The sequence below is a fragment of the Denticeps clupeoides genome, chromosome 17 (assembly GCF_900700375.1).
Source record: "Denticeps clupeoides chromosome 17, fDenClu1.1, whole genome shotgun sequence".
NCBI lineage: Eukaryota > Metazoa > Chordata > Actinopteri > Clupeiformes > Denticipitidae > Denticeps > Denticeps clupeoides.
Genome location: NC_041723.1, coordinates 13,197,471 through 13,221,633, shown reverse-complemented (window position 1 = coordinate 13,221,633; position 24,163 = coordinate 13,197,471). Strand labels below are relative to the sequence as shown.

General features: G+C 42.4%; 2 protein-coding genes across 7 annotated transcripts; one reads left to right on the top strand and one right to left on the bottom strand.

Moving 5' to 3' along the window:
• Nucleotides 1-1,756: 1,756 nt before the first annotated feature.
• Nucleotides 1,757-20,701, top strand: atp8b4 (ATPase phospholipid transporting 8B4). 6 transcript variants are annotated; one of them, XM_028958197.1, is made up of 29 exons: nucleotides 1,757-2,020; nucleotides 2,851-2,918; nucleotides 6,197-6,292; nucleotides 6,575-6,633; nucleotides 6,732-6,845; nucleotides 6,951-7,049; nucleotides 7,357-7,418; nucleotides 7,517-7,589; nucleotides 7,960-8,030; nucleotides 8,196-8,278; nucleotides 8,614-8,772; nucleotides 8,862-8,950; nucleotides 9,107-9,303; nucleotides 9,393-9,601; nucleotides 9,741-9,784; nucleotides 10,094-10,259; nucleotides 10,676-10,864; nucleotides 11,023-11,138; nucleotides 13,640-13,804; nucleotides 13,911-14,022; nucleotides 14,225-14,330; nucleotides 14,988-15,132; nucleotides 15,372-15,555; nucleotides 16,282-16,505; nucleotides 16,992-17,075; nucleotides 17,174-17,419; nucleotides 17,844-17,982; nucleotides 18,067-18,197; nucleotides 18,880-20,701. In XM_028958197.1, exons 3-29 carry the CDS (start codon nucleotides 6,217-6,219, stop codon nucleotides 19,207-19,209), a joined length of 3,672 nt encoding a protein of 1,223 aa, XP_028814030.1. In that variant the 5' UTR covers nucleotides 1,757-2,020; nucleotides 2,851-2,918; nucleotides 6,197-6,216; the 3' UTR covers nucleotides 19,210-20,701. The 6 variants fall into 6 exon arrangements, with proteins under 6 accessions (XP_028814030.1, XP_028814035.1, XP_028814034.1 ...); XM_028958202.1 differs by lacking the exon at nucleotides 6,197-6,292 and adding an exon at nucleotides 4,583-4,762; XM_028958201.1 differs by lacking the exon at nucleotides 6,197-6,292.
• Nucleotides 20,702-20,847: 146 nt separating this feature from the next.
• galk2 (galactokinase 2) lies at nucleotides 20,848-24,106 on the bottom strand. Its single transcript, XM_028958204.1, has 10 exons — nucleotides 23,924-24,106; nucleotides 23,755-23,843; nucleotides 23,542-23,665; nucleotides 23,366-23,456; nucleotides 22,816-22,962; nucleotides 22,624-22,722; nucleotides 22,370-22,522; nucleotides 21,987-22,197; nucleotides 21,470-21,671; nucleotides 20,848-21,167 (listed from the first exon to the last, which is right to left on the bottom strand). Exons 1-10 carry the CDS (start codon nucleotides 23,971-23,973, stop codon nucleotides 20,957-20,959), a joined length of 1,377 nt encoding a protein of 458 aa, XP_028814037.1. The 5' UTR covers nucleotides 23,974-24,106; the 3' UTR covers nucleotides 20,848-20,956.
• Nucleotides 24,107-24,163: the final 57 nt, after the last annotated feature.

Below are 24,163 nucleotides of genomic sequence, written 5' to 3'. Positions count from 1 at the left end.
GAGAGAGAGGGCGAGAGAGAGGGAGAGAGAGAGAGAGGGAGAGAGAGAGAGACAGCCTACCCACCCCAGGCGCTCCCCGCGTCGGCGACTTGTTGATCGGGCCGGAGCTCGGCAGCTGCGGGCGGGGAGGAGGCAGCCGCCGTTAGTCGTGGGCCGGAAGGCAGCATAAACTGCTGAGTTTAGTAAACCATTCTTCTGTTTTTTTTTTTTTGTTGTTGTTTGTTTGTTTGTTTGTTTTTGTTTTTTATTTGTTTTACAGAAACTTGGGGGGTTTGGGGATGAATTAATAATCTATCAAGTTGAGAAACGAATTGAATCTTCAAGTTCAAGTTTTCCTGTTATTAACAGTAAACAGCGGCGCCTATGGGTGAATAATTCCAATTAATCAAAGCGCAGAATTGAAACAACTTCATTTATGCAGTAGGCTGGGATGTAAGCAGCGGCCAAGGCACTCGCCTATGAACCCAGGTTCAGACCTCACACACTACCTGAGCAAGATTGTCATTGTGACACACTGCAGCACAGCACACGGTGACACAACAAAATGTGTCCTCTGCTTTTAACCATCACCCTTGGTGAGCAGTGGGCAGCCATGACGGTGCTTTCCTCAGTTGGGATCGGGATTATAGGTCCACTTCCTCAACCACTAGGCCACCACCACCCCCACTGAGTGACCCTGAGTGTCTCCAAGGGGACTGTCCCTGTAACTACTCATAAGGCACTCTGGATAAGGGTGTCTGATAAATGGCGTAAAGGCAAATAATGAAGATATATTGCAAATTTAGTGAAATATAGTTCTTAATGGGAATAAAGTAATAAATGTAATACAATACTTATTGGGAATATATAAAAAAAAATGACTGATGACTTCACCACCAAAATGCATCACCCAGCCCAAAAAAACTCTAATATTGATTTCAATATGTGAAAATGTATTCTTTCACAATTAAAGACATAATTAAATATAGCTGTGCCATCAGGACAGAACAGGACAGCATGGTCGTTCAGTATATTTATTGCCACATCGTGACCCCAGATCATGACAGTGCAGTAATGACTTTGCATGGTGGGTTGTCACGGTGGCAGCAGGACAGGGCAGGGGAACGACTTCACGGACTGTTCACCTCGGACAGGACAGAAAATATGCACATAAAATGACCCGATGTGGACTTGACAACATGAGGCTATATTTATACATGGAACAGACAATGTAAAATTGTGCCGACAATCTGGACATTGGGAGGAGGCCATCGACATCAGGAAACTCCGGGCCGGAATGAGCCACCAGTCAGGACCGTGTCGTGGGTGCATCGCTTCATGCGTGTCCACTCTTACCCTCATTTGTCTGTTATTTCTGTCACCAGCAACTTAACTCATCTTAGAACATGTTCATTTAAGGTCCTTTGAACAGAGCATATTCATTAACATGTGCATAGTGGTTATATTCACATATCCTGGGACAGTGGGTGCAGGGCGGGGTGCACCCACTACTATGGCCAAGTTTGACACACCAGCCCACCCAGAGCACATGCCAGGTTGCCTGGTTTTTCATTTTTTCACCAGTCCCACGTCCCTCATGTCCCTGCGTCCTTTATGTCTGCTCAGATTTGCCACCGAACATAGTGCCTTGTTTCGGTACAGTGCCCATGTTAGCGTGCACACCAGTAAGACACCCCGTGGCACCCATAATCATAACCAGAACCCCGTTTTCAGCCCCCCCCCCCGTGAATGCGCAGTCGTGTGCTGCGGACTTTGCGTGGTGTCCCAGCACCGCAGTTCTAGCCGATCTGGAGCTCCACGACACGGGGAACCGCGGTAGTAACTCCCCGATTGTACCGCGTGTGCGTGTGTGTGTGTGTGTGTGTGTGTGTGTGTGTGCGCAGAGAGAGAGAGAGAGAGAGAGAGAGAAGGAGAGAAGAAAGACGCGAGAAGCCGCGTTATTGATGGATGGAAGCGCAGCGCCGCCCTGCCTCCCCGTCGCGGGGAACGAGGCTCGTTTTATGAATGGACCGCATTTCTGGTGAGTGTCGTTTTCGGCGTTTCGTCGTGAAATTCGGATTCCGCGTCGTGGCTCGACCGGGTCAGGCTCTGACATCCCCGCCGAACTGTCCCGCCTTCCTTCATCTCATCTTGGTCACTTATTTTAACCACGTCGCATACGTGCGCAATAAATACGTGGTCGCGTCCGAGCAGGTTACCCTGCATCCCGCCTCCACAGGCGCCACGTACAGCGATCATCTCGTCTGAAGCACGTAAAAGAAGAAGAGCGACGTGGCTCTCTGTGTTTTTTTTACGAACATCAGCCACGAGAGCAACTCGTTGCTTTTAAGTAAATTATTCTGACCATTGCCATGTTGAGGGATCATGTAAGGTTGACCTTCAAATGGACATCGGTGCGGTGAGAAGAGGAGCACAGGGGTGTGCACTCTTTAAGATGGAACATTTTTCCCATTTACTTTCCCCGTTTACCTGTTTACTGGATGCTGACATCAGCACCCCCCCCCCCTCCAGGTCTGCAGAAATTCCCCGCTCAGGGGCCCGGCGGGTTGCCACCGACTGCAGGTCCGCTGGGCTTTCATTAAAAGCCACCGGGATGGTGCAGGAGACTACAGGCAGGCACCAACAACACAAGGGCAATTACGGATCGTCCCCCACTGCCATCGCTCTCGCCACGTACTGTAAAACAACGCTGCTTTACACCCGTCCTGTTATTCACAGCGTAGCGCGAAAGCAGCAGTATTAAACGTGGCCGAGCCCTGAACAGACCGGCAAAATGAAAATGTCATTGTGGGAATGATGTTGTTCACATGAAGTGCACTGTGACCTGGAAGAATGGTTTGTTGTTTCTAGAGGAAACCTTGGGAGGAACAGGAGGCCGTCTAATGTTATGGCGTTTGGGAAGGAGAACACTTACGCTGGTGAGCAATGAATAGTTACGATTTCATACTCAATAAGTTGAAATATCAAATAGGTTATTTTAAAATATTGTTCTTTCAACTCTGCTTCTTCTTTTGGGCAACGTTTACTCCTGTAGCTGCTTACAGTGTCCTCCAGAATGAAGACACGCATACAGCAGTTGTGAAAATTAAGTCACTGTGATATTTTGCACAGCCAAGATAGTAGTTGTGACGCACTGTATAATTTCCAATGCAACTCATGCACACAGGGCACAATATGTGGGGGAAATTCATTCCAAAAATGTCTCCTTGGCCATGGGAAATAAACCTTCTGAGGTGGAATACGAGATGTGCTAAGGATCATTGTCTGCTGGAAAGATTGGCTTCAGTCGTTTTTTAAGTTGGGCTCTTTTTTGGAAGAGCCTCTGCTATTTTATATCAAACGTTGATATCTGAGGGGCAGTGGCGGTTAAGGAAGTGGCCCCATAATCAGAAGGTTGCCGGTTCGAATCCCGATCCGCCAAGGTGCCACTGGGGCACCTGTCGTGGCTGCCCACTGCTCACCATGGGTGATGGCTAAAAGCAGAGGACACATTTCGTTGCGTGTCTCACAAAGACAATAACATCACTTTCAAACGAGTTGTCCAGGGTGTTTGGAAGAATAGACTGTGCTCCCCACTGATCTATGCCAGTCAAGCCATCTGCCTCAAAGTGTGCGGTTTCCTATGTGCCTTGATTGTGTTTGAAGGGGCATGACGTTGTCACATCACCATGCAGTCTTGGGTCTTTTCCATATGGATGAATGGCTGAGGGGATTTGACCCTGTGTCACCTCATATTTACAGGGATCAGCCCCAAATTTCCGATTCACTCATCCCGCAAAACACATTTTGACCCTCTGAGGGTGTCCTGTGGCATCTGGCCAAGGTGACTGTCAGACCCAAATTTGGGAAAATGCCATATGGATCAACAGCAAAGACATTTTTCTCAGTTTGTTTTGCTCATATTCAACTATTCTGGTGGCACTGAGCAAAACTCTGAGAAGCATTAATATGTAGTCAATATCGTCTATAGCTGCGTGCAGTGCGGCATGCAGTTTATGTTCTCAGTGTAAAGAGTAGACGACCGGAGTTCGGATCCTGGTGTGGACAATCTTAGAGGCAGTGGTGGCCTAGCGTTGAAGGAAGCGGCCCTGTAATCAGAAGGTTGCCGGTTCAAATCCTGATTCCCCAAGGTGCCACTGAGCAGAGCACCGTCCCCACACACTGCTCCCCGGGCACCTGTCATGGGTGCACACTGCTCACTAAGGGTGATGGTCAAAAGCAGAGGACACATTTCGTTGTGTCACCGTGTGCTGTGCTGCATTGTCTCACAATGACAATCACTTCACTTTCACCATAGCTACTACTAACATAACAACTGTATGTGTTAATTTAATATAATTTCTTGGTACATTTACTTTTTGGTTTATATTAGCATATGATGCCATTAGGCTGTACTTTTAGAAGGATGTGCAAGAGGTTGATTCAGTTGAAAATAATGTAAAGGAATGAGGATCCATCATGTATGTGGACTGTTATTGCTTATACTCATACATGATCCTTAATAATGTGCTAATGGATCATTCACCTAAAAGAAGATTTTTTTTTTTTAAACAAAGTATTTGCATTTGGATATCGCTTTCAGGGAGGTGTTAGGACATTACTCAACGTTTGTGAGATGGCACGTAACTTTATACAACGCGGCGTAGCGACGTAGGTCACGGCCGGGCCAGTCCTCCTGGCAGTGGAGCCATTCTACACCTTTACACACAAGTTGCGACGCCGGGCAGAAGAGCAGATATGAAGGTGAAGGTGGCACCAGCAGGTGGGTCAGGCGTCACCAATGAGCATAGTGTTAATTAACTACGCCCGTGTTAATTAATTTGTGTAATTTTTTTTGGTTTAAATGAACCTCCGTTTCGACTGACCAGCGGTAATTTGTAGCGTCAATGGAGGACAAACTATTAACGCGTGTGGAGTTGTATTTCTGTGTACGTCGCGCCACCGTGACGCGTTAAGATCAATTCCGCCAAAAATCGCAGTTCATTTGCTGTGTTCTCACGTGTCCAAAATCAATTAATCGATCGAATAAACTATTTGAAGCTCACGCCGTTGCAACTGGTTGCCAGGTTGGTTGCCAGGTTGTACTTGGTTAGTTATTACGTCTTGGCCGTTACTCACCCAGGCTACTCATGCTGTTTTATCCAAATATTTTTTTTTCCAGGACACAAGATCATAGTTTGCCTTCATTTAACCTCCTAAGCATATGCGCAAACAGGGCACTGAACACTGCAGCTTGCTGAATTATTAATCACAAATGGGAACGGATAGCAGTTGACGGCACCTCTGCTGAATGAGGTGTCCTGTCTGTCTTTGTCTTCTCCACCTGCCCGAGTCTGTTTCTCCGAGATGCCATGCGCCTGTTCCTTCTGTTCCTTTATTCGGTGAATCATTTATTCCTTCATTTCGGAATGATTTACCCTTATTTATACCAAGTATGTGTGAACTGGAGCCCCCCAGCTCCTCTGGAGATGTTTTCATGGTGGAGGTGCAGCCAGGGGGCATTTTACAGGGAAAATTGCAATTGCAATTCCAGTCGTGGTTTAAAGCTGGCTAATGATTGCCAGTGTTGATGCCATAAGACTGAGTCTGGCTTCACTGGCGTGCTTCAAAGTGAAACAGAGGTTGCCTGCTCACTATGGCTTGTGAGCTTGCTTGTGATCGCGGTCACAGCAGATCTACAGGACGTTGGGTTATTCTAGATGTTTTGACGGCAGAACTCGGACTTATTACAGTAAGTGTCCTACATTTGCAATCTCTGAGCGTGAAAAGGCCTAAAGTGTGCGGCCGGACTCAACCTTTTTTTATTAATTAAATGCGGCCCACACATCGGTGTGTTGTATGCCTGAGAAGACGTCGTGTCTTTCAAGCAAAGGAAACATTTAACTCACTCACTGACTCATCCTTTGAAAAGGGTGCATTTAGTTCACAGTTCATACACTACAATTACCTTCACATTTTCAAGACACGCTGAGGAAATGCCTGCACTGGTCCATGTGCATGGGCATGTGCAGGCAGCTCCTGATGCATTCCAGACAGCGCAGCCTATTCCTTCCAAACACCACAGGAGTAATGTGCCCAGGGAAGATGCAGACCGAGACGTTATTTATAGAGCATATTAAGAAGTAATGTAAGACCATGTTGGCTCATGATCTGCCGCCGCTGACTGATGTCTCAACCTTGTCTGTGCCACAAAAAGAGTGACGGTGCAGACAGGAAATGGCGACGGGATGGATGTGGATGTTAGTGCCGTGGCGAGGAGGCTGGACACCGCGCAGTAAAGAGCGTGGACGAGGTAGAGCTGCCAGGGGGATGGGGAGGAAGGACTGCAGAGGGTAAAGAACACAAAATCAGCATGGAGGGTTCATCTCAGTCATGCACAGCATTTTTTTTTTTTTTGGACCTTTTCATTGCTCATAATATTAGTGAAAATTGTAATATTTTCTGGAGTGGTACAGTCAGTACCTTTCTTTTGACTCTTGGACTCTTTAAACACAACTGCGTTATTAATGATCAAATTAAACATGACAGCGTTCGTATCGTGAAGCAGGTGAAACCTTTTTGCTCTCTTCTACAGAGGAGGATCGCCACGTAAGAGCAAACGACCGCGAGTTCAATGAGAAGTTCTCCTATGCTGTGAGTTAATGCAGCCTCTATGCAAAGCTTAATTCGAACCATGCATGGCTGTAAACGTACACTGGTGACCCCACTGACCTTTATTCTCTCTTCTTCAGGACAACCGGATCAAAACCTCAAAATACAATATTTTCACCTTTCTTCCAATTAACCTGTTTGAGCAGTTCCAGCGTGTTGCTAATGCCTACTTCTTAGTGCTGCTTATCTTACAGGTACACCCGATCTATAGAGTTCAAACAATTGCTTTTGGCTTGTAGATTATATGTCTACCTCTTTACTAATTAACGCATTTGTTTATTGCTCTGTGTGTGTTTTAGTTAATACCTGAAATCTCCTCGCTTTCCTGGTTCACCACTATAGTGCCTTTGGTGTTGGTGCTGGCCATCACTGCTATCAAAGATGCCACTGATGACTTTGTGAGTTCAGTTACATCATTTCAACCACAACCAAGGTTAGAGGTTATTTTAAGAAACAGGAATGTCATTCATTACTTATATAAACCCGTTCGGGAGACGTCCGGGTGTGAAGGTATAAATCCCCTCCTGCATCCCTTCATGTGTCTGTGATTTTGTCCATTTGTGCATTGGGCTAATGTATTTGTTTAATTTTAGATTCGACGTTCCAGGTTTTAATTTTGTGTATATTAACATAGTTGTATGCCTTATAAATGTTCCACTGTTTCAGTGAAATCATATTCTGCTCATGTTCTATTTTGGACTGTAGTTCCGCCATAAAAGTGATCAGCAGGTCAACACTCGCCAGTCTCAGGTACTCATCAGGGGAAAGTGAGTGTCTGAGATTTTCTCACAATTCATTTTTACATAGACGTACTTTTATTTTTACATGCGGAAACAGTTGCAATTTTTTTGCTGCTTTTTCATAGGTTGGAGAATGAGAAATGGATGAATGTACGAGTGGGGGACATAATCAAGCTGGAAAATAATCAGTTTGTTGCAGTAAGTTGAAAGTGGTGGGGGAGGACAGGGAAGGTGGACTGTAGGAGGCATGGATCTTTATTTGGAAGCAGTCCAGTAGCGCGGAACTGGAGCCAGAGGTCCTAGTCATGAATTTCTTCTGTTTATGCATGGATGTGTTTGTGTGTTTAATTGAATACATGGCCTTGTGCCGCCCAGTAAAAAAAGGACACGTCCAGTGACGTGCATACGCAGATTCATTCAATCTCGGGCTGGCCAAGGCTTTGCCTTTTCAGCTAAATGGATCTGAACTCACAGATTTTTTACATTTTCAGTTTCTCCTGCAAAGCCCAAAGAGCAGGTTTGATTTATTGCCTTCTGTGCTCGTCTTCCGCCCCCTCTCTTCATTTAGGCAGACCTCCTTCTGCTCTCCAGTAGTGAACCATATGGTCTATGCTATATAGAGACTGCAGAATTGGATGGGTGAGGATTTATATGAGGGGTGTTGTTTTTGTGACACAATTTGTCAATATTTATTTTTTAACTAATTATTTATAACTTCATAGTGTGCACATTGGATATAAGAATTATTTCTTTAACCCCTACTGCCTTTGATAGTTAACTGGCACTTTTTCCTCTCCTGCGTAGTGAGACAAATTTAAAGGTTCGACAGGCCTTGACTGTTACATCGGACCTTGGAGCAGATATTGGCAGACTTGCGGAATTTGATGGTAATGCATTTTTAAACTAATTTAATATTTATCAAAATGTCTTGATGTCTAAGACTTAAGACAATTGAGGTCATAACTTTAACTTTGGGGCTTTAACTTTAACTTTGGGTCTTTAACTTTTCCTAAAACAGTGGCTCAAAATATTTTTACCATAATACATGCTATTATTAAGCAGAAGTTATTAATGCAAGATATTTCATGTATTTATTAATCAGAATTATGTGATTATATTGGCTGGATCTGGTTTAATAACCCTATACTGCTTGTATGGTAATCTCATTGGCTGTTACAGCGTCAGTGTCTGTTATTCTGCATATGTTGACTGTGTTTCCCAGGGGAGGTGATTTGTGAGCCACCTAATAACAAACTGGACAGGTTCATTGGGACGTTGTACTGGCGAGATAATAAGTATCCTCTGGATAATGAGAAGATGCTTCTGAGAGGCTGTGTGCTCAGGAACACAGAGTGGTGTTTTGGCTTGGTTATCTTTGCTGGTATGCGCACTCCACATTTTCACATATCTACGTTTTTTGGCACAAGCATTCAATTGCCAGTTATTGTTGTATTTCTCCTAATGCTTTAGGGCTGCAGACCAAGCTCATGCAGAACTGTGGGAGGACGACATTTAAAAGGACGAGCATTGACAAGCTCATGAACACACTGGTTCTGTGGGTAAGAACGTCCTGACTTTTCCATCTCAACTGGTTCCACTCAGAAATATGAGTGTTATTGTGTCTGTGTGGGTGACTGCTGCAACAACTGAAGTGGGAATGGCTTACTCACTGCCTTTGTGGGGTTATACTGTTTTTTTTCTTCTTCATTTGTCAGATCTTTGCATTTCTAATCTGTATGGGGATCATTCTGGCGGTTGGAAACACCATCTGGGAAGTGAAAGTGGGCAGAAACTTTTGGGCCTATTTGCTGTGGGATGAACTCCTGAGCAACGCTGTGCTCTCGGGCTTCCTCACCTTCTGGTCTTACATCATCATCCTCAACACTGTGGTCCCAATCTCCCTCTATGTCAGGTAAAGTGGAGGGGAATTTATTATTAGAAATTGCGTTCTGTTTTCTCCAGCAACCTGTCAGCTGTGTATGTTTGTGTGCGTCTGAATAGTGTGGAGGTCCTTCGCCTCGGCCACAGTTACTTCATTAACTGGGACAGGAGGATGTACTACAGCAAGAAGGACACTCCAGCTGAGGCTCGAACCACCACCCTGAATGAAGAGCTGGGTCAGGTGGAGTTCATCTTCTCAGATAAGACTGGAACCCTCACCCAGAACATCATGGTGTTTAACAAGTGCTCCATTAACGGCAACACGTATGGTAAGGTCTTAGTTTCACAAATGTATTAAATTCTGCGTGATATTGGGTGTGTGCTCTAATCAATGCTGCTCACTCACAGTTAAGGGACCTGGGTTTGAACTACTACTAATTTTCATATTTAACTTTAATTACTCTTTAGGTGATGTTTATGATGAGTTTGGCCATAAAGTGGATGTTACAGAGGTAGGAGGATACTTACATCTATTGTAGTTGTTGATAAGTAGCTTAGAAATGCTTTTACTATATACATACGCAGGTATTTTTTTTTTTACAGGTTGATGCCTATATATTCATGTATGCTATAACCAATAGTCAGATATTAAAGCAGACTTGCTTTTAGAGATGTAAAAATAGCTTCAGTTATCCTGCAGCAGAAAAGCATTACGTCAGCATAAACCAACACGATGCACTCTGTTACTGTGTAATCAATATATCATTAGGAGTAATAGAATCATTTAAAGGCGCGTCTTACGTTCCTGTCTGTTGTATCAGAAAACGCCATGTGTGGATTTCTCTTTCAACCCACTGAGAGACCAGAAGTTTCGTTTCCATGACAGCAGCCTGGTGGAGGCCATAAAACTGGAAGAGCCTTTGGTGCAGGAGTTTTTCAGACTGCTTGCTCTGTGCCACACCGTCATGCCAGAGGAGAGGAGTGAAGGTACTGACAAATGAAGTCTTTTATTCATTTAATTAAACAACAGAAGGTTTTATGCTTGAGGACTATGTCAGGTCTCATTAGAAATGAGGCCTATATCAGGTCCCGTTACAAATCATAAAGAAGAAAATATTTATGATCATTAAGAATAGTAACATTTTAAACAATATAAACTAATTAATGCAAGCAAAAAACTAACAAGTGAATGCAAGTGAGTTATAATGGCATATAAAAACAAAATATATGTAATTCAACTAAACAATATTATAAACAATATAATAATACATTTATTGTTATATATGAATGTATTATTTTAATAATCTAATATATACAATACATTAAATTGAATGTAATTATAATAATAATAATAGAATTAAGTGCTTTTTTTAGTAGTTGTTTTTATGTGTACTCTGTTTAAGGGGAGCTACTGTACCAAGCTCAGTCTCCTGATGAAGGAGCCCTGGTGACTGCCGCGAGGAACTTTGGATATGTCTTTCGAGCCAGGACCCCCGAAACCATCACTTTGTATGAAATGGGCCAACCTGTCACATACCAGCTTTTGGCCATCCTGGACTTCAACAACGTTCGCAAAAGAATGAGTGTCGTTGGTTAGATCTGTTCATTCCATTTATCCTGCCAGATATTTTAATTACCTCTGCCTTGCATATAGTTCCAGATATTATCTAAGCATTTCCCTGAAAATATGGCCAGTGTGTCCAATGATTCATTTTGTGGTAACGGGAAATGCTGTCTCTGTGTCTTTCAGTAAGAAATCCAAAGGGACAAATAAAACTGTATTCAAAGGGAGCAGACACTATTATCTTCGACAGGCTGGACCCATCAAATGAAGAGCTTATGTATACTACCTCAGAACATCTCAATGTGAGTTTCATATTTTTTTTCACCTTTCAATATTCATTTCCTGCCAAGGATGTAATTTTTGGGGCAGCATGTGAGATAGACTGCATCTTCAGCCTTGTTTTGCTGTCTCCTTTTGGACAGCTCAGTGAAAGGACTAATATGAATTGTTCCTCCATGCTCTAAAAATAACTTGAAAATTATGTCACAGGAGAATATCATAATCGCTGATGTAGTCATGTGAGATCTTGTGCTAACTGACAGAGAAGGTGGTATTATACTATTATCAGATTATTTCATTAGGACTGCTGGATGCTCATATAGACATGCCACGGAGATGAGAAATGTGCCTATTATGGCTAACACCACATCGTATTTCACAGCTATTCCTCCTTCGCTTTACGCACTGAATTTTCTGAGGCTTTCAGTGTTTATGCCTTTATGCTCATATCTTTTCCAATTTCTTCTCAGAGCAATCAATACTTTTTTATTTTCCCATCACATAATCAGTGTCACCCAGTGCCAATTACCAGCCAAAGTTTGAACACACCTACTCTATGGACACTTTGGAGACTATGATGAGGCTAATACAAGAAGCAAATGTATTTTTTGTAACAGAAGAAGACAAATTATGTTTCATGAATCAGATTCTTCAGTCGCATCTCTTAGCCTTTATAATTTCTCTGCACACTGTTACATCATCGTAAGAAGCTTCATGAGATACTCATTCACATGAATGAAGAAACCCCCCCCACTGTCAAGAGAAGCAAAGGATGCGAAACGCACTTTAACACAACAAAGTGCTCTACCAAAGTGCTTTACATTAAAATAATAAAATAAATAAATAAAATGGATAAAAAGTTAATTAAAAATAAAGAATAAAAAACAGAGAACATGCAGCAATTTGAATTACTGTAAAAAACGGGTCGAATGAAGCAGAAAACATTTAAGTAAAAGAGTTAAGAAACCACATAAAACACTACATAAGATCACTGTATATGAACCACCTCACACTGGGTTAAAAGCCAGGGTGTAAAAGTGATCTTTTAAATGAGATTTAAATGCACTGATTGACGGAGCCTGCCTGACACTGATTGGTATGTCAATGCCACTGCAAACGCCATGTCACCTCTGAGCATGTAATGTGACCTAGGAACAGACAATATTCTCTGGTCTGAAGACTGAGAGGACAGAATGGAGTGTAAGAGCGGAGTAGGTCTGACAAATTGGCTGGAGCTGAGCCATTCAGTGCTGTAAAAACAAAAAAAAAAATTTAAAACGGACTCTAAAACAGACAGGGAGTCAGTGTAGTGAGGCTAAGACCGGGGTTATGTGATCGCGCCTGTTTGTACAAATTGAAGGCGAGCTATAGATGTGTGGCGGATCCCAAAAAGCAATGAATTACAGAAGTCAAGGCGGGATGTAATTGCTGTTCCCAGATTTCATTTGGAAAGGACTGGCTTGAGTTTGGTAAGGCGCCTCAGCTGAAAAAAGCACGATTAGCGATATTGTTAACCTGTGCATCCATTTTCAGAGTTAAGTCCATTTTAACACCTAGGTTTGTACTCAATGATTTTTCACAAGGGGCTAGGGAAACGAGGTCAATACAGGGGTCACCACAACCAAAAAGCATACATTCTGTCTTCTCTTATTTAGGTCCAGCAAATTTAAGGCCATCCACCCCTTGACATCAGTCAGACAGTCAAGCAGAGGTTGGATTGGGCACACCCTTGTTAAGCTTAAGTGGAAAGTAGACTTGACAGTCATCTGCATAGAAATGAAACATTGTGTTTTTGAAAAATAGCACCAAGAGGAAGTTCAATGAGAATAAAAGAGGACCTAGAATGGAACCCTGTGGCACCCCCACTGTTGCTTACTACAATGTAAAATAGTCAGTAAAAGAATGACGCATGAATGAGGAATCTTGGTAGTATAATTAGACTGTGGGCTTCGCAGGACATAGCCTATGAAGGTCTGGCCTTCGTGGAATGCATTTTGTGAAGGTTGCAGCCTTCACGTGTTGTTAAATGAGAACATCTAACCTGCAGACAGTTACAATGTCTCCAGCTGTTACTTTTGCACCATGCCCCTTAAAGGGCTGCTCTTCATTTCCATGGCCATATTTTAAATCTTTTTTTTCAGCTGAAGGAACATGCAATTTGAAGGTGCTCAGAAAAAAAATCAACTCAATGCACTCTTTGATGGATGGTCCACAAAGGATTCATTGAGGTTATTTTCAGTTCAGGAAATGAAGACCATTTGTTAGACACATTTGCCAGATCCTCCTAACTGGGATGGACTTAGCATCTTCATCACATCAGATTCTTCCTCAGAACTTCCTTAGAGACATACCGTGTGTTCACATAAATAGGCCTGATACCTGCATGGCTAAGTACATTTATATTTACAGGATTTATCAGATGTCCTTATCCAGAGCAACTTAACAATCAGTAGGTATAGGGACAGTCCCCCTGGAGACACTCAGGGTTACCCACTAGGCTAATACCACCCCTATGCTATGTCAGGAATTTGCAGGAGAAGGCTTGAGGACGTTAGCTCTGGCCTGCAAGGATTTGGATGAAGACATGTTTAAAGAATGGATGAAGAAGCTTCTCTCTGCCAGCAGCATTCTGGAGAACCGAGAAGAGCATCTCGGTGCTCTGTATGAAGAGATAGAACAAGGCATGATGGTAAGAGCAGCTAATTACAACTAAATAATATTTTTATGTTACCATTAATTACTAGTGGTTTTGTACATGGTTTATGTCATTACATCGTCCCATCATATCTCCTCAGCTTCTTGGAGCCACAGCAATAGAAGATAAACTGCAGGAGGGAGTTCCAGAGACTATTGCCTGTTTGACACTGGCCAACATTAAAATCTGGGTCCTCACTGGAGATAAGCTTGGTAAAACACAGCTTCTTTTTTGTCAGGCTATATTTATTGACCATAAAATTATGTTTAGGGCTCAACTTCAAATGGTGATTACTGTTTGATGATTTCTAACAACTGGCCAAATCCTTTCAATCAATGAGCCTGACAAGTTCATGTAATCTGACCTGGTACATGTAATGCTTTATGCGAGTGAGGAATTGTGGTCTGTTTGCAGAGACTGCAATGAACATTGGATACTCATGTAACATGCTGAGAGATGACATGAACAAAGTTTTCATAATCTCAGGTCACACAATGCTAGAAGTTCAGCAAGAGCTCAGGTGAGCACTTTTGATCATATGTTTTATTCATTTTTAGTTCATATATATTAAATGTCTTGAATGTACTATTAAGTAAGTTGAAGATGGAGAACTTCCATTTTTGTTGAAACAGCTTTGTGCTCCAGTCTACCTATCTGGACTGGTCTTTATCACCTTATCCGAGGACTTTACAAGTTCATGACAAGAGAATCTGCTGTGCACATCCCGCTGTAGAGCAGTCCTCACTATCTAAATGACGGAGATTACAGATCTGCTTTGGCCATTCTAGGACACTAATTCTGTTGTTTTTCCAAGTGCAAAGTCTAAGTGGTGATGTTGTTCTTCCTCCTTATTATATTATATTATTCTTCACGCTGCTCCAGGACTGTTTTACTTCCTTCTGCAATTTTTGGTGTTATTCAAGTTACCAAGATACATGACTTTTTTTATTCACTAAATACCGCTTGAATTCACTTAATTAAATGAACTGATATGGTGGTAATGTACGAGTCTGACCTAATTATGCTAGAACACATTCCAGTTTCAAGCTTCCCACTGCGTTGTGTTTCTGACTGTAAAAACATTGTTTTTCTTATTTGAATTGGTTATGTATGTAATGTAATGTCATTGAATGTAATGTAATTGTTGTGATGACAACCACTTTATTTACCCATTTAGGAAAGCTAAAAGCCACATTCTGGGGATCAGCAGTGAGAAATGCAGCAATGGTGAAAGCGGGAAGGCACAACTGTACAATAGTGACTCTGTGTTTGAGGAGACGATTATTGCAGAATATGCATTAGTCATTAACGGGCACAGTTTGGTGAGTTACTGATTGACTTCACAAACATGACGTGTGTTTTTTTTTTTGCCATAAAAATGGTCAGAAAATGAAGAGCTTAAGAGTTATTAAAAAAATTCATGCACATCATGAATCATCATACTCTGTTGGTCCAACAGTGAATTATTGCCGAAACATTATGTTATCAGTATGTTTTGATTCTTCCAAAAAAATGAAACATTGATGGAATGAGGTCTGTCAACCCCTGTTTCTCCCTGTAGGCCCACGCCCTGGAGGCAGATCTGGAAAAGTTGCTCCTTGACATAGCCTGCCTGTGTAAAACAGTCATCTGCTGCCGCGTCACACCCTTACAGAAGGCCCAGGTGGTGGACTTGGTCAAAAGGCACAAGAGAGCGGTCACCCTGGCCATCGGGGATGGGGCAAATGATGTCAGCATGATAAAGAGTAAGACCCTAAGCTCTTCATCCAAAGAAAAGAAGGCAAAAAACTGATATCCATGGGCATTAAACATTAAATGTCCATGGATATCAGTTCTTTGCCTTCTTTTTCATTGGAAATAATTCAAATGATTATATCTATTCCAATGCATATTTCCCATGTACCCAAGGCCCTGGCCTCATTCATCCTTGAATGCCTTTGCTCAATGCCATCAGATCTTTAGGAATTTAGAAAGAAAGCAAGCTTCTGGTTTGTAACTAAACACATGAATCAAATATTAAAACATTTACATATATTAAAACTGGTACTAACAAATTTTGTTCCAGGACAATTTTTTTACACAATTGTTTCATGCTGTTGCTTAGGAACACTAATTAATTGTAAAGTTAAGAAACATTTGAAAACTCACTTTCAAAAGAGTCTAACATGCACACACACACACTCACAAAAAAAAAATTAACGTCTAGCACTTAACAATTCCCTAGCATATTCTTCTTCTTGACAAGTTTGGCCTTATCAGGGCTCTTAGTTTTGTAACTAACAATTTATGGAAACCGAATGGGAATTGCTGATGTCTTATCCTTGTAAGTCACATTGGATAAAAGCGTCTGCAAAGTAAAGTAAAGTAAAGTATTTATAATTGCAACATCCATAAATATTAGAAATGAATTCAAGTGTGGACTGTGATGAGGTTACTGTCTCTAAAGTGTGGTTGTTCTCCCCTCTTGGTAGCGGCACATATAGGTGTGGGCATCAGTGGGCAGGAGGGCATGCAGGCCGTCCTGGCCTCTGACTACTCCTTTGCACAGTTCAGATTCTTGCAGCGCCTCCTGCTGGTCCATGGCCGCTGGTCCTACCATCGAATGTGCAACTTTCTCTGCTATTTTTTCTACAAGAATTTTGCTTTTACTTTAGTGCACTTCTGGTTTGGGTTCTTCTGTGGCTTCTCTGCCCAGGTGAGTGTAGGAGTTGCTATATAGTACTGTTTAAAGTTTTATACTGCCATTGTAATTAGTTCACTTGATTACTACATCTCTATCTGTCGATCTACATGTTACAGTACCAGCGTAATAGGGAACTTCCCCATTGCCAAATCAAGATTAAGCAATATGAGGTGCATTATGAATACTGGTGGAGATACTCACAGGCTTCTTGTTAAGTTTGAATACATGGCTTTTCTTTAAGAACGATCTGTCCATTTCGAAAAATAATTATTCACACATGTACTTCTATGGCACACTACTTTTTTGTTAACTATTTATTGGGCCATACACAAAATATATGTATTTTGTGCTAAAATAGAAACAGAAATAGTTCTTTGCACATCACTTGTCACTTTTTAAGGTGTACAAAGTGGCCACCAACTCTTATATCGGTTTTGCTTTGCCTGAATGAGATAATGATAATATAGTGCACTTGTTTATCTTCTTTATCTGTTACAGACTGTGTATGACCAGTGGTTCATCACACTTTTTAACATAGTCTACACATCATTGCCTGTCCTTGCTATGGGCATTTTTGACCAGGTATGAGTTTAATTTTATTATATTCACAAAATATCACCTTTGAAATGAACAAATAAATAATGTAGGACTATAATGAGAAGTACCTTAAATTCCCACAGGATGTAAATGAACAGTACAGCCTCCGCTACCCTAATCTGTACAAACCAGGGCAGACCAACCTGCTCTTCAACAAACGCAAGTTCTTCATCTGCACCCTCCAGGGGATCTGCACCTCTTCACTGCTCTTTTTCATTCCTTACGGGGCCTTTCTATCTTCTGTGCGGGATGATGGCTCCAACATTTCTGATCAGCAGGCCTTTGCTGTCACCATAGCAACATCCCTTGTAATTGTGGTCAGCGTCCAGGTATGTCTGTAGTGTCTGTGCTATTGTCTTTTGCTGCTCTTATCTTGTACTGTCCACTTCCTGCCTTGACAATGTAAATTTCCCACATCTTATGTGCAGGGTTTGTACTTAGCATGTTTGGTTAAGCAGAGGGAAAGGCACAACCATATTTTAGTTTGGCACATTTATTTTAACAAACAAGTATTTAGCCATTTAATTACTATCTTGGTTATCATTATTTTTAGTATAAATCCAATTGTATAATTATGACGCACCAATCCACATGGACTGGCTGAGGAAGATGCTTAGGGACAGGGCTGGAAAACACTTTTGTGGTTTATTGTTAGAAATAATTTAAATTTTATGAATTTGTAGCTACTCATTATACAGTCTGATTTAACAACATGTATTAAAAATCATAGCTGTTTTGTTTTATATGTTCCAGATTGGACTTGACACTAACTACTGGACTGCTGTTAATCATTTTTTCATTTGGGGCAGCCTGGCCATGTATTTTGCAATAATGTTTGCTATGACCAGTGATGGCCTCTTTAGCATATTTCCAAATCAGTTCCCATTCATTGGTAAGTGGAAATTGCACATTCTCGGTTTCTGCAGTTTTAACAGTCTACTCTTGTAGTTTGACATTTTGTTATTTTGTTGTCTAGGTACAGCACGTAACTCACTGTCACAAAAGAGCGTGTGGCTGGTTATCCTTCTTACCACTGTAGTGTGTATTATGCCTATGGTAGTGTACCGTTTCCTCAGGACAGATCTCCGCCCTACACTCTCTGACAAGGTAATATGATGCTATAAAAAGTTTATTAATGGTACACATGATTATGCATGCATGATCAACCATGATCTTTAATAACTGCACTAGATGATAGGTGAAATTGTTACCATTGCATCCTGCTTGAAGACTAACTAGTCTGTCACTACTGGTAGTGGTGGCCTAGCGGGCAAGGAAGCAGACCCAAAATCGGAAAGATTGCGGGTTCAAATGCCAAAACGCGAAAGTGCCACTTTTCTCCCCATGAGCAAGGTACCGTACCCTTTAATGGCTGCCCACTTCTCACTAAAAGTGAGAGGACACATTTCACTGAGTGCACTGACAACTTTACTGCCATCAGTGAGACTATAAGGTCAGGGTGAAAGTGAAGTGATTGTCATTGTGAAACATGGCACAGCACACGCTGCACACAACAAAATGTGTCCTCTGCTTTTAATGGACCACCCTTGGGCAGCCATGACAGGTGCCCGAAGAGCAGTGTGTGGGGACGATACTTTGCTAATTGCCACCTTGGCGGCTCGGGATTCGAACCGGCAACCTTCTGATTACAGGTCCACTTCCTTACCTGCTAGGCCACTACTGCCCCATCAGTGGGGCATCGGAGATGAAATGTTGTGTATCATGAAAGTGAAACAAAAGCCTCACAGGTGGGAGTAACAACTTTTATATGCATTTCTGCTGTGCCCAGGTTCGTTTGATGCAACAGGCCACTAGGAGACAGGGTCCTCAAGAGCAGAACCTGAAGCGCGTGCGCAGAACAAGTTCCCGTCGATCCGCCTACGCTTTCGCTCACCAACAGGGCTACGGTGAGCTCATCACCTCCGGCAAAAACATGAGAGTTGCCAACTCCGCTCAGTCTGTCCCGTCCCTTGACATGAAAGAGAACGGTTCCGGCTGCACAGAGAGCGCGCAGAAAAAGAACGGCAGCACCGATGAAACCATCGGCACAGCGGTTGCAGATAGCGACGAGAAGACTTCTGGAATTGCGCACAGTCTGAAAACAAAGCCTGCTGACTGAAAAAAAAAAAAAAAAAGTGTTGGCAATTTCTCAGCCTCAGCCCACTGAGAAGGCCTGAGCACCACACAGAGTGGCACTTCCTTCTCTTTGTTCTGTCCACACGTGAGCCGGACCTGTGCCCGTCGTAACAGTTTACAGACGCCAGTGCGGGGTACAGTGCTGAACAGAAAGATGAAACCTGGGGTGGGCTTTCTTCTCAGCGCCTGCAAACAAAATACAGAGGTCCAAGGCATTATGATGACAGAAGGGGAGGAGAGCCTGACATGCACTCCAGCACACTCTGAAAAAGGAACAGCACAACAGTAGACTCCAAAGACCTAGCACAATGATCCCTGATCAGTTTTTTGCACCTTATGCTGACGTACAGTACCTACCTGAAACATAACTGATGTAATCACTTACAACATGGCTGACTGACCCTTACAAATGGCTAGGTTTGTTTTTAATTATTGCTTTTCATATTCAAAGCATCTACTTTAAAGCCTTCAGAATGCAGTTAAAGGGATGTGACTTTGCATAGCCATTCGGATATTCTATATGCATGGTTTATTCTGTGAAACAGTGTCATTGTCAGTGTCAAGAAAAGAATTATCTCAGGAGTTGTTTTATTGTCTTGTCGACATGTACCTGTGTGGTTGAATGGCCTTTGCCAGTCATTATTGCTTTGCCTTGCCCTTACAATGGCTGTCATGACTTTTTCTGATAGCGTTATGGAGCTGGGTAGCTTCGTTTAACCAGGAGAGGTAGACATGGGTCTTAGTAAAACAGCATGCATGAATGTATATAGTAATTTTCTGTTATTTGCTAAGAACACATAACAGAAAAAAAAATTATAGTAATGTTTAGATAATACATTTTTTTTTTAGGATTTGGCTTTTGAAGAGGGAACATTTGTGCCTTTTGCAGATGCTCTGAAGATAAATAAGCATTTACTTTCCTGGTGACAGAAATCTGACCCTCCTTCAAGGTCAATTTCTCTAGCAGACATTTTCTTCATATTACCAAGTATGGAGAGCACTTTTGTGCCTTTAATATTTAATAATATTAGGAGGACAAATTCTGCATTTGCCCCCTTGAACAGCAACTATAAACTAAGCACATGGAACACTGGAATGAAAGGGTATCATTTAAGGGTAATATATTTTACCAGAAGCGTGCAGGAAGCCATAAAGCATTTTGCTTGCTCATGCACTCTACATCTCGCCAGTGCTTTATTTCACATTTGAATTGTGCTACTGTTGCGTCGTTTAATTTGTCAGGAAAGCCTTTCACCATGCAATTGTTATTTATATCTGCATGGACTTTTTTTTAAATATAAGATATGTTTTATACAATTATAACAATATTTTTAAATGAATTGTTACTTTTTTGTTATTTTTTTGCTTATTATTATAATACATTACATGTATTCACGTGTTCTGACATAAAGAGGTGTAAATTATATGTATTTTTTATTTATTCATGAGATTTAAATAAAACATTTGTCTATTTACACAGTGTAGATTGTCCATTGTCACGGCCATGAGGTTTCTTGGATGTGAAAGAAAAATACAGAAGTGCCATAGCAACCAAAATAACATGACAACAGTCAGTCTGCACCGTGTGCCTTTTTAAAAAGAGACTTGTTGTGCACCCTGCTTTGGTCCTCAATTTTTTTTATTGATATCAAAGAATTAGGATTTCACTTGATTTATAATCCCTATAGTTTGATCAAGTACTTTTCAAGTAGTAATTCGTGGAAGCGTTCTCACGCATCCTCTGTAAATATTGCTGCTCCTTGGCCAGGCTTTGTGACAAACAGACTCTGTTTTTCTAGAGCTGCTCGTCGGGCGTCAGGCATGTAATACTGCTCCCGAACTGTCCGGAGAAAACAATCCATCTTCTCGCTCGGTACCATGGAAACGGTGCAGCCTCCCCAGCCAGCTCCGGTCAACCTTGAGCCCACAGCTCCCGCTTTCCTGTGAACAGACAATGCAGTGAGAGCGATTCACCACTGCAAAGCACAGTGACGGATCATTTATATGCAGAAATATCTTTTATATGTCTCAGTTATATGCGGTTATAAACAGGAAAAATGCCAAGTCTGTTTTAATCTTTTCCTATAGAATTTTATGCCATTTCTTAATGTAGTGGCATTGTAGGTTGTTTAGCCAAATGTGCAAATGAGAAAAACTAGTTTTTGGAGTTATAACATCAGATGTAATCCAAATTGAAGAGCTTATCCAGTATTTCCAGAAGTGTGCAAGACACGCTTACTCACAGACAGATGTCCACCAGCTGGTCCAGCTCAGGGCAGCTACATTCATACAGGTCCCTGCAACTCTTATGGCTCTGGCTCATCAGCTCGCCGAGCCGGAGGACGGCTCCACTGGGTGCAGAGTCGCACACGGCCTTAAACTGAAGCACCCTGGAAGCCTCCCCATACACGTGCTTTGCCCGCTGGTATAGTTTAAACTGGGTGACTATACAATGATACAAAAGAGAGCATTCAATTGCACTCAAACAAAAAAATGTATAACATAAAATCCTCCTGCAACAAAGATTTTTTTTATCATTATAAGTTTCTCTTATGTGCTTAAGTATTTTACATTTACAGCATTTATTAGATGCTCTTGTCCACAGTGACTTAAATCAGTAGTTACAGGGACAAAACCCCTGGAACCCCTCCCACTAGGCTACTAGCACCCCAATTTTAAATAATAATCAACAACAAGCGTAAAAAACGATACACCACTGACTTAATTTGTCCTAGTGAGTGTTTCGTGTTCCCTCCTTACCATGTTGAGTGTTGGTGCTGAGGATGTCTGCACATAGCTGCTCGGGGGTGATGCCCAGAGTCTTGCAAATCTCGTCCTTACTGTAAGGCTCCGGGTGAAGGATGTCCTCCACAAAAACCAGCATGTCTTCTAAGGAGACTCCCAGCTCTGCCTGAACCTCGCCCAGTTTCTGCAGCCGTCCCATCTCCAGGCCTTTAGCTTTGGCCAGAATCTGATCCAAAAAGGCCTTACATTTACAGCATTTATCATGATGCCTTATACAAAATGGCATAAAAAACAGGAGCTATTTATGATTTCCCCTTTGCAAACCATTTACGTGATTTGCACATTAATTCATAGATAAAAATGATAGATTCGTGACTGTTTAATTAAAGGCACTGAACCTTGGCCGCAATTCTGCACTCCACCACCCTGATGTTGAAGTGAGATGTTGCTGCCTTGTTCATCTCAACACAACAGTTTGCAATCACAAACACCGCCCCGTCCGGCAGTTTAACGTCTGTGGCCCGCAGCGGGTTGAACTCGATCAGTTTGGCCTAATAACAAAACAACAGACAACATTACATCCTACAACATGAATACATTTAATGTGATGTGCCATGCATAAAATAAGGTTTTAAATGGAGAAATTTAGTACCGTTCCCTCCTCGGCCAAAAAGGAGATGGACTGGTCCATCCCCCCTCCCTCTGTGCCAATGTAACGTTCACATTTGGCACATATTTCAGCTAATGTCACCTTGAGGACAAAGAAACATTTGCATCATGTTAACATTTTTCTCAAAATTACTCTGTATTAGCACTACATGCTTATATGAGCAACTTGATTTACTTTGGAAAGGGATTTTTGATTGGCTTCCATTGTGACAAGACCAGCACAGCACACCAATGCACTTGAACTGGACAAGCCTGAACTTGCTGGAATGGTGCCATCCACGACACACTTCATGCCAGCTAATGGAGCCAGGCTGAAGTGCTCCTGGTGACGACAACATGAATTGAAAAACAAAACCAACATTACTACAGGGTTTAATGCAAATGATAGGCACAAGGCTTATTCTGTGTGAATTCACATTGCTCTGATGTTTCTCCTCAGATCAATCTCCTCAATCAGCTCAACTGACAATCTGTGAGACCTGCAGGAATAACTTATGGGACTTAAAGGATCTGCTGCTGACGTCTTGGTACCAGACACCACAGCATACCTCCAGAGGTCAAGCGGAGTCCATATTCATCATAATGTTATGGCTGATCGGTGTGTACACAGCCTTTGGTTTAGCACTGGAGTTCAAAGCCTTATAAACACCAACTCATTGCAAAATGATTTGATTGATAGGAAAAGCTTAACATTTGCACTGTCCATTCATAACTTTAGAATTCACCTGAATCCCCCTTACACCACAAAGGAAGTAGTAGTGCCACTGAGGATCCGTTCTGTCGACCAGGAGATCGTCGGCAGATGCCGCGAAATCCCTGCAATCAGAAAAGACAGCGCGTAATGACATCCATCACTGGGCTATGTGGAAAGTATCAGGATGATCATTCAAAATGCTCTCACTTGTATTTGCCATTAGTGTTTGCTAGTTGAATTGTCTGGCTTGTGTTGACGGACACGGCAGCGAGTATATTTTGCTCAATTGCCATGGGGAGCACAGAATAACCGCAGTAGTCGATGTGTTCACCTGCAGACACAGAAACGTGGCGCTTCTGAGCAAGAAGGAGACACGGAGCGATCCGGGCAAGCATTTCGCAGGTCGCCCGCCACCATTACCAATTAAATTGACTCTCCCGGGTGCACTTGCATAGAACGAAGCAGGTTCTCCATGCTTGCTCAGAAATGCCTCTCTGAGGCGTTGCAACCTATAAACGAGAGAAGTGAACCTTTACATTAAACGCGGCTGTAACGACATCGCCCTCGTGCTTTTGCCGAGCCAACGTACCTCTCAGTAGTGGAGAAGTTCGCTTTCAACTTGGGTGGGTGGGCTGCCATTGTAGTGGCGACGTGAAAGGTGCGCTCGGAGTAGACGGAACGACAGCGCAGCCCGTCAGCTGACTGTCACGCCACGGGGTTGTCGCTCGAAACACACGGAAGACGGGGCGCCGCAGCCATCGCTTCGCCTCCGTCCGTGCGCGCAATGCTGGCGCCCCCTAGCGAGCAGCCGCGGGAACAACGCTCTTTT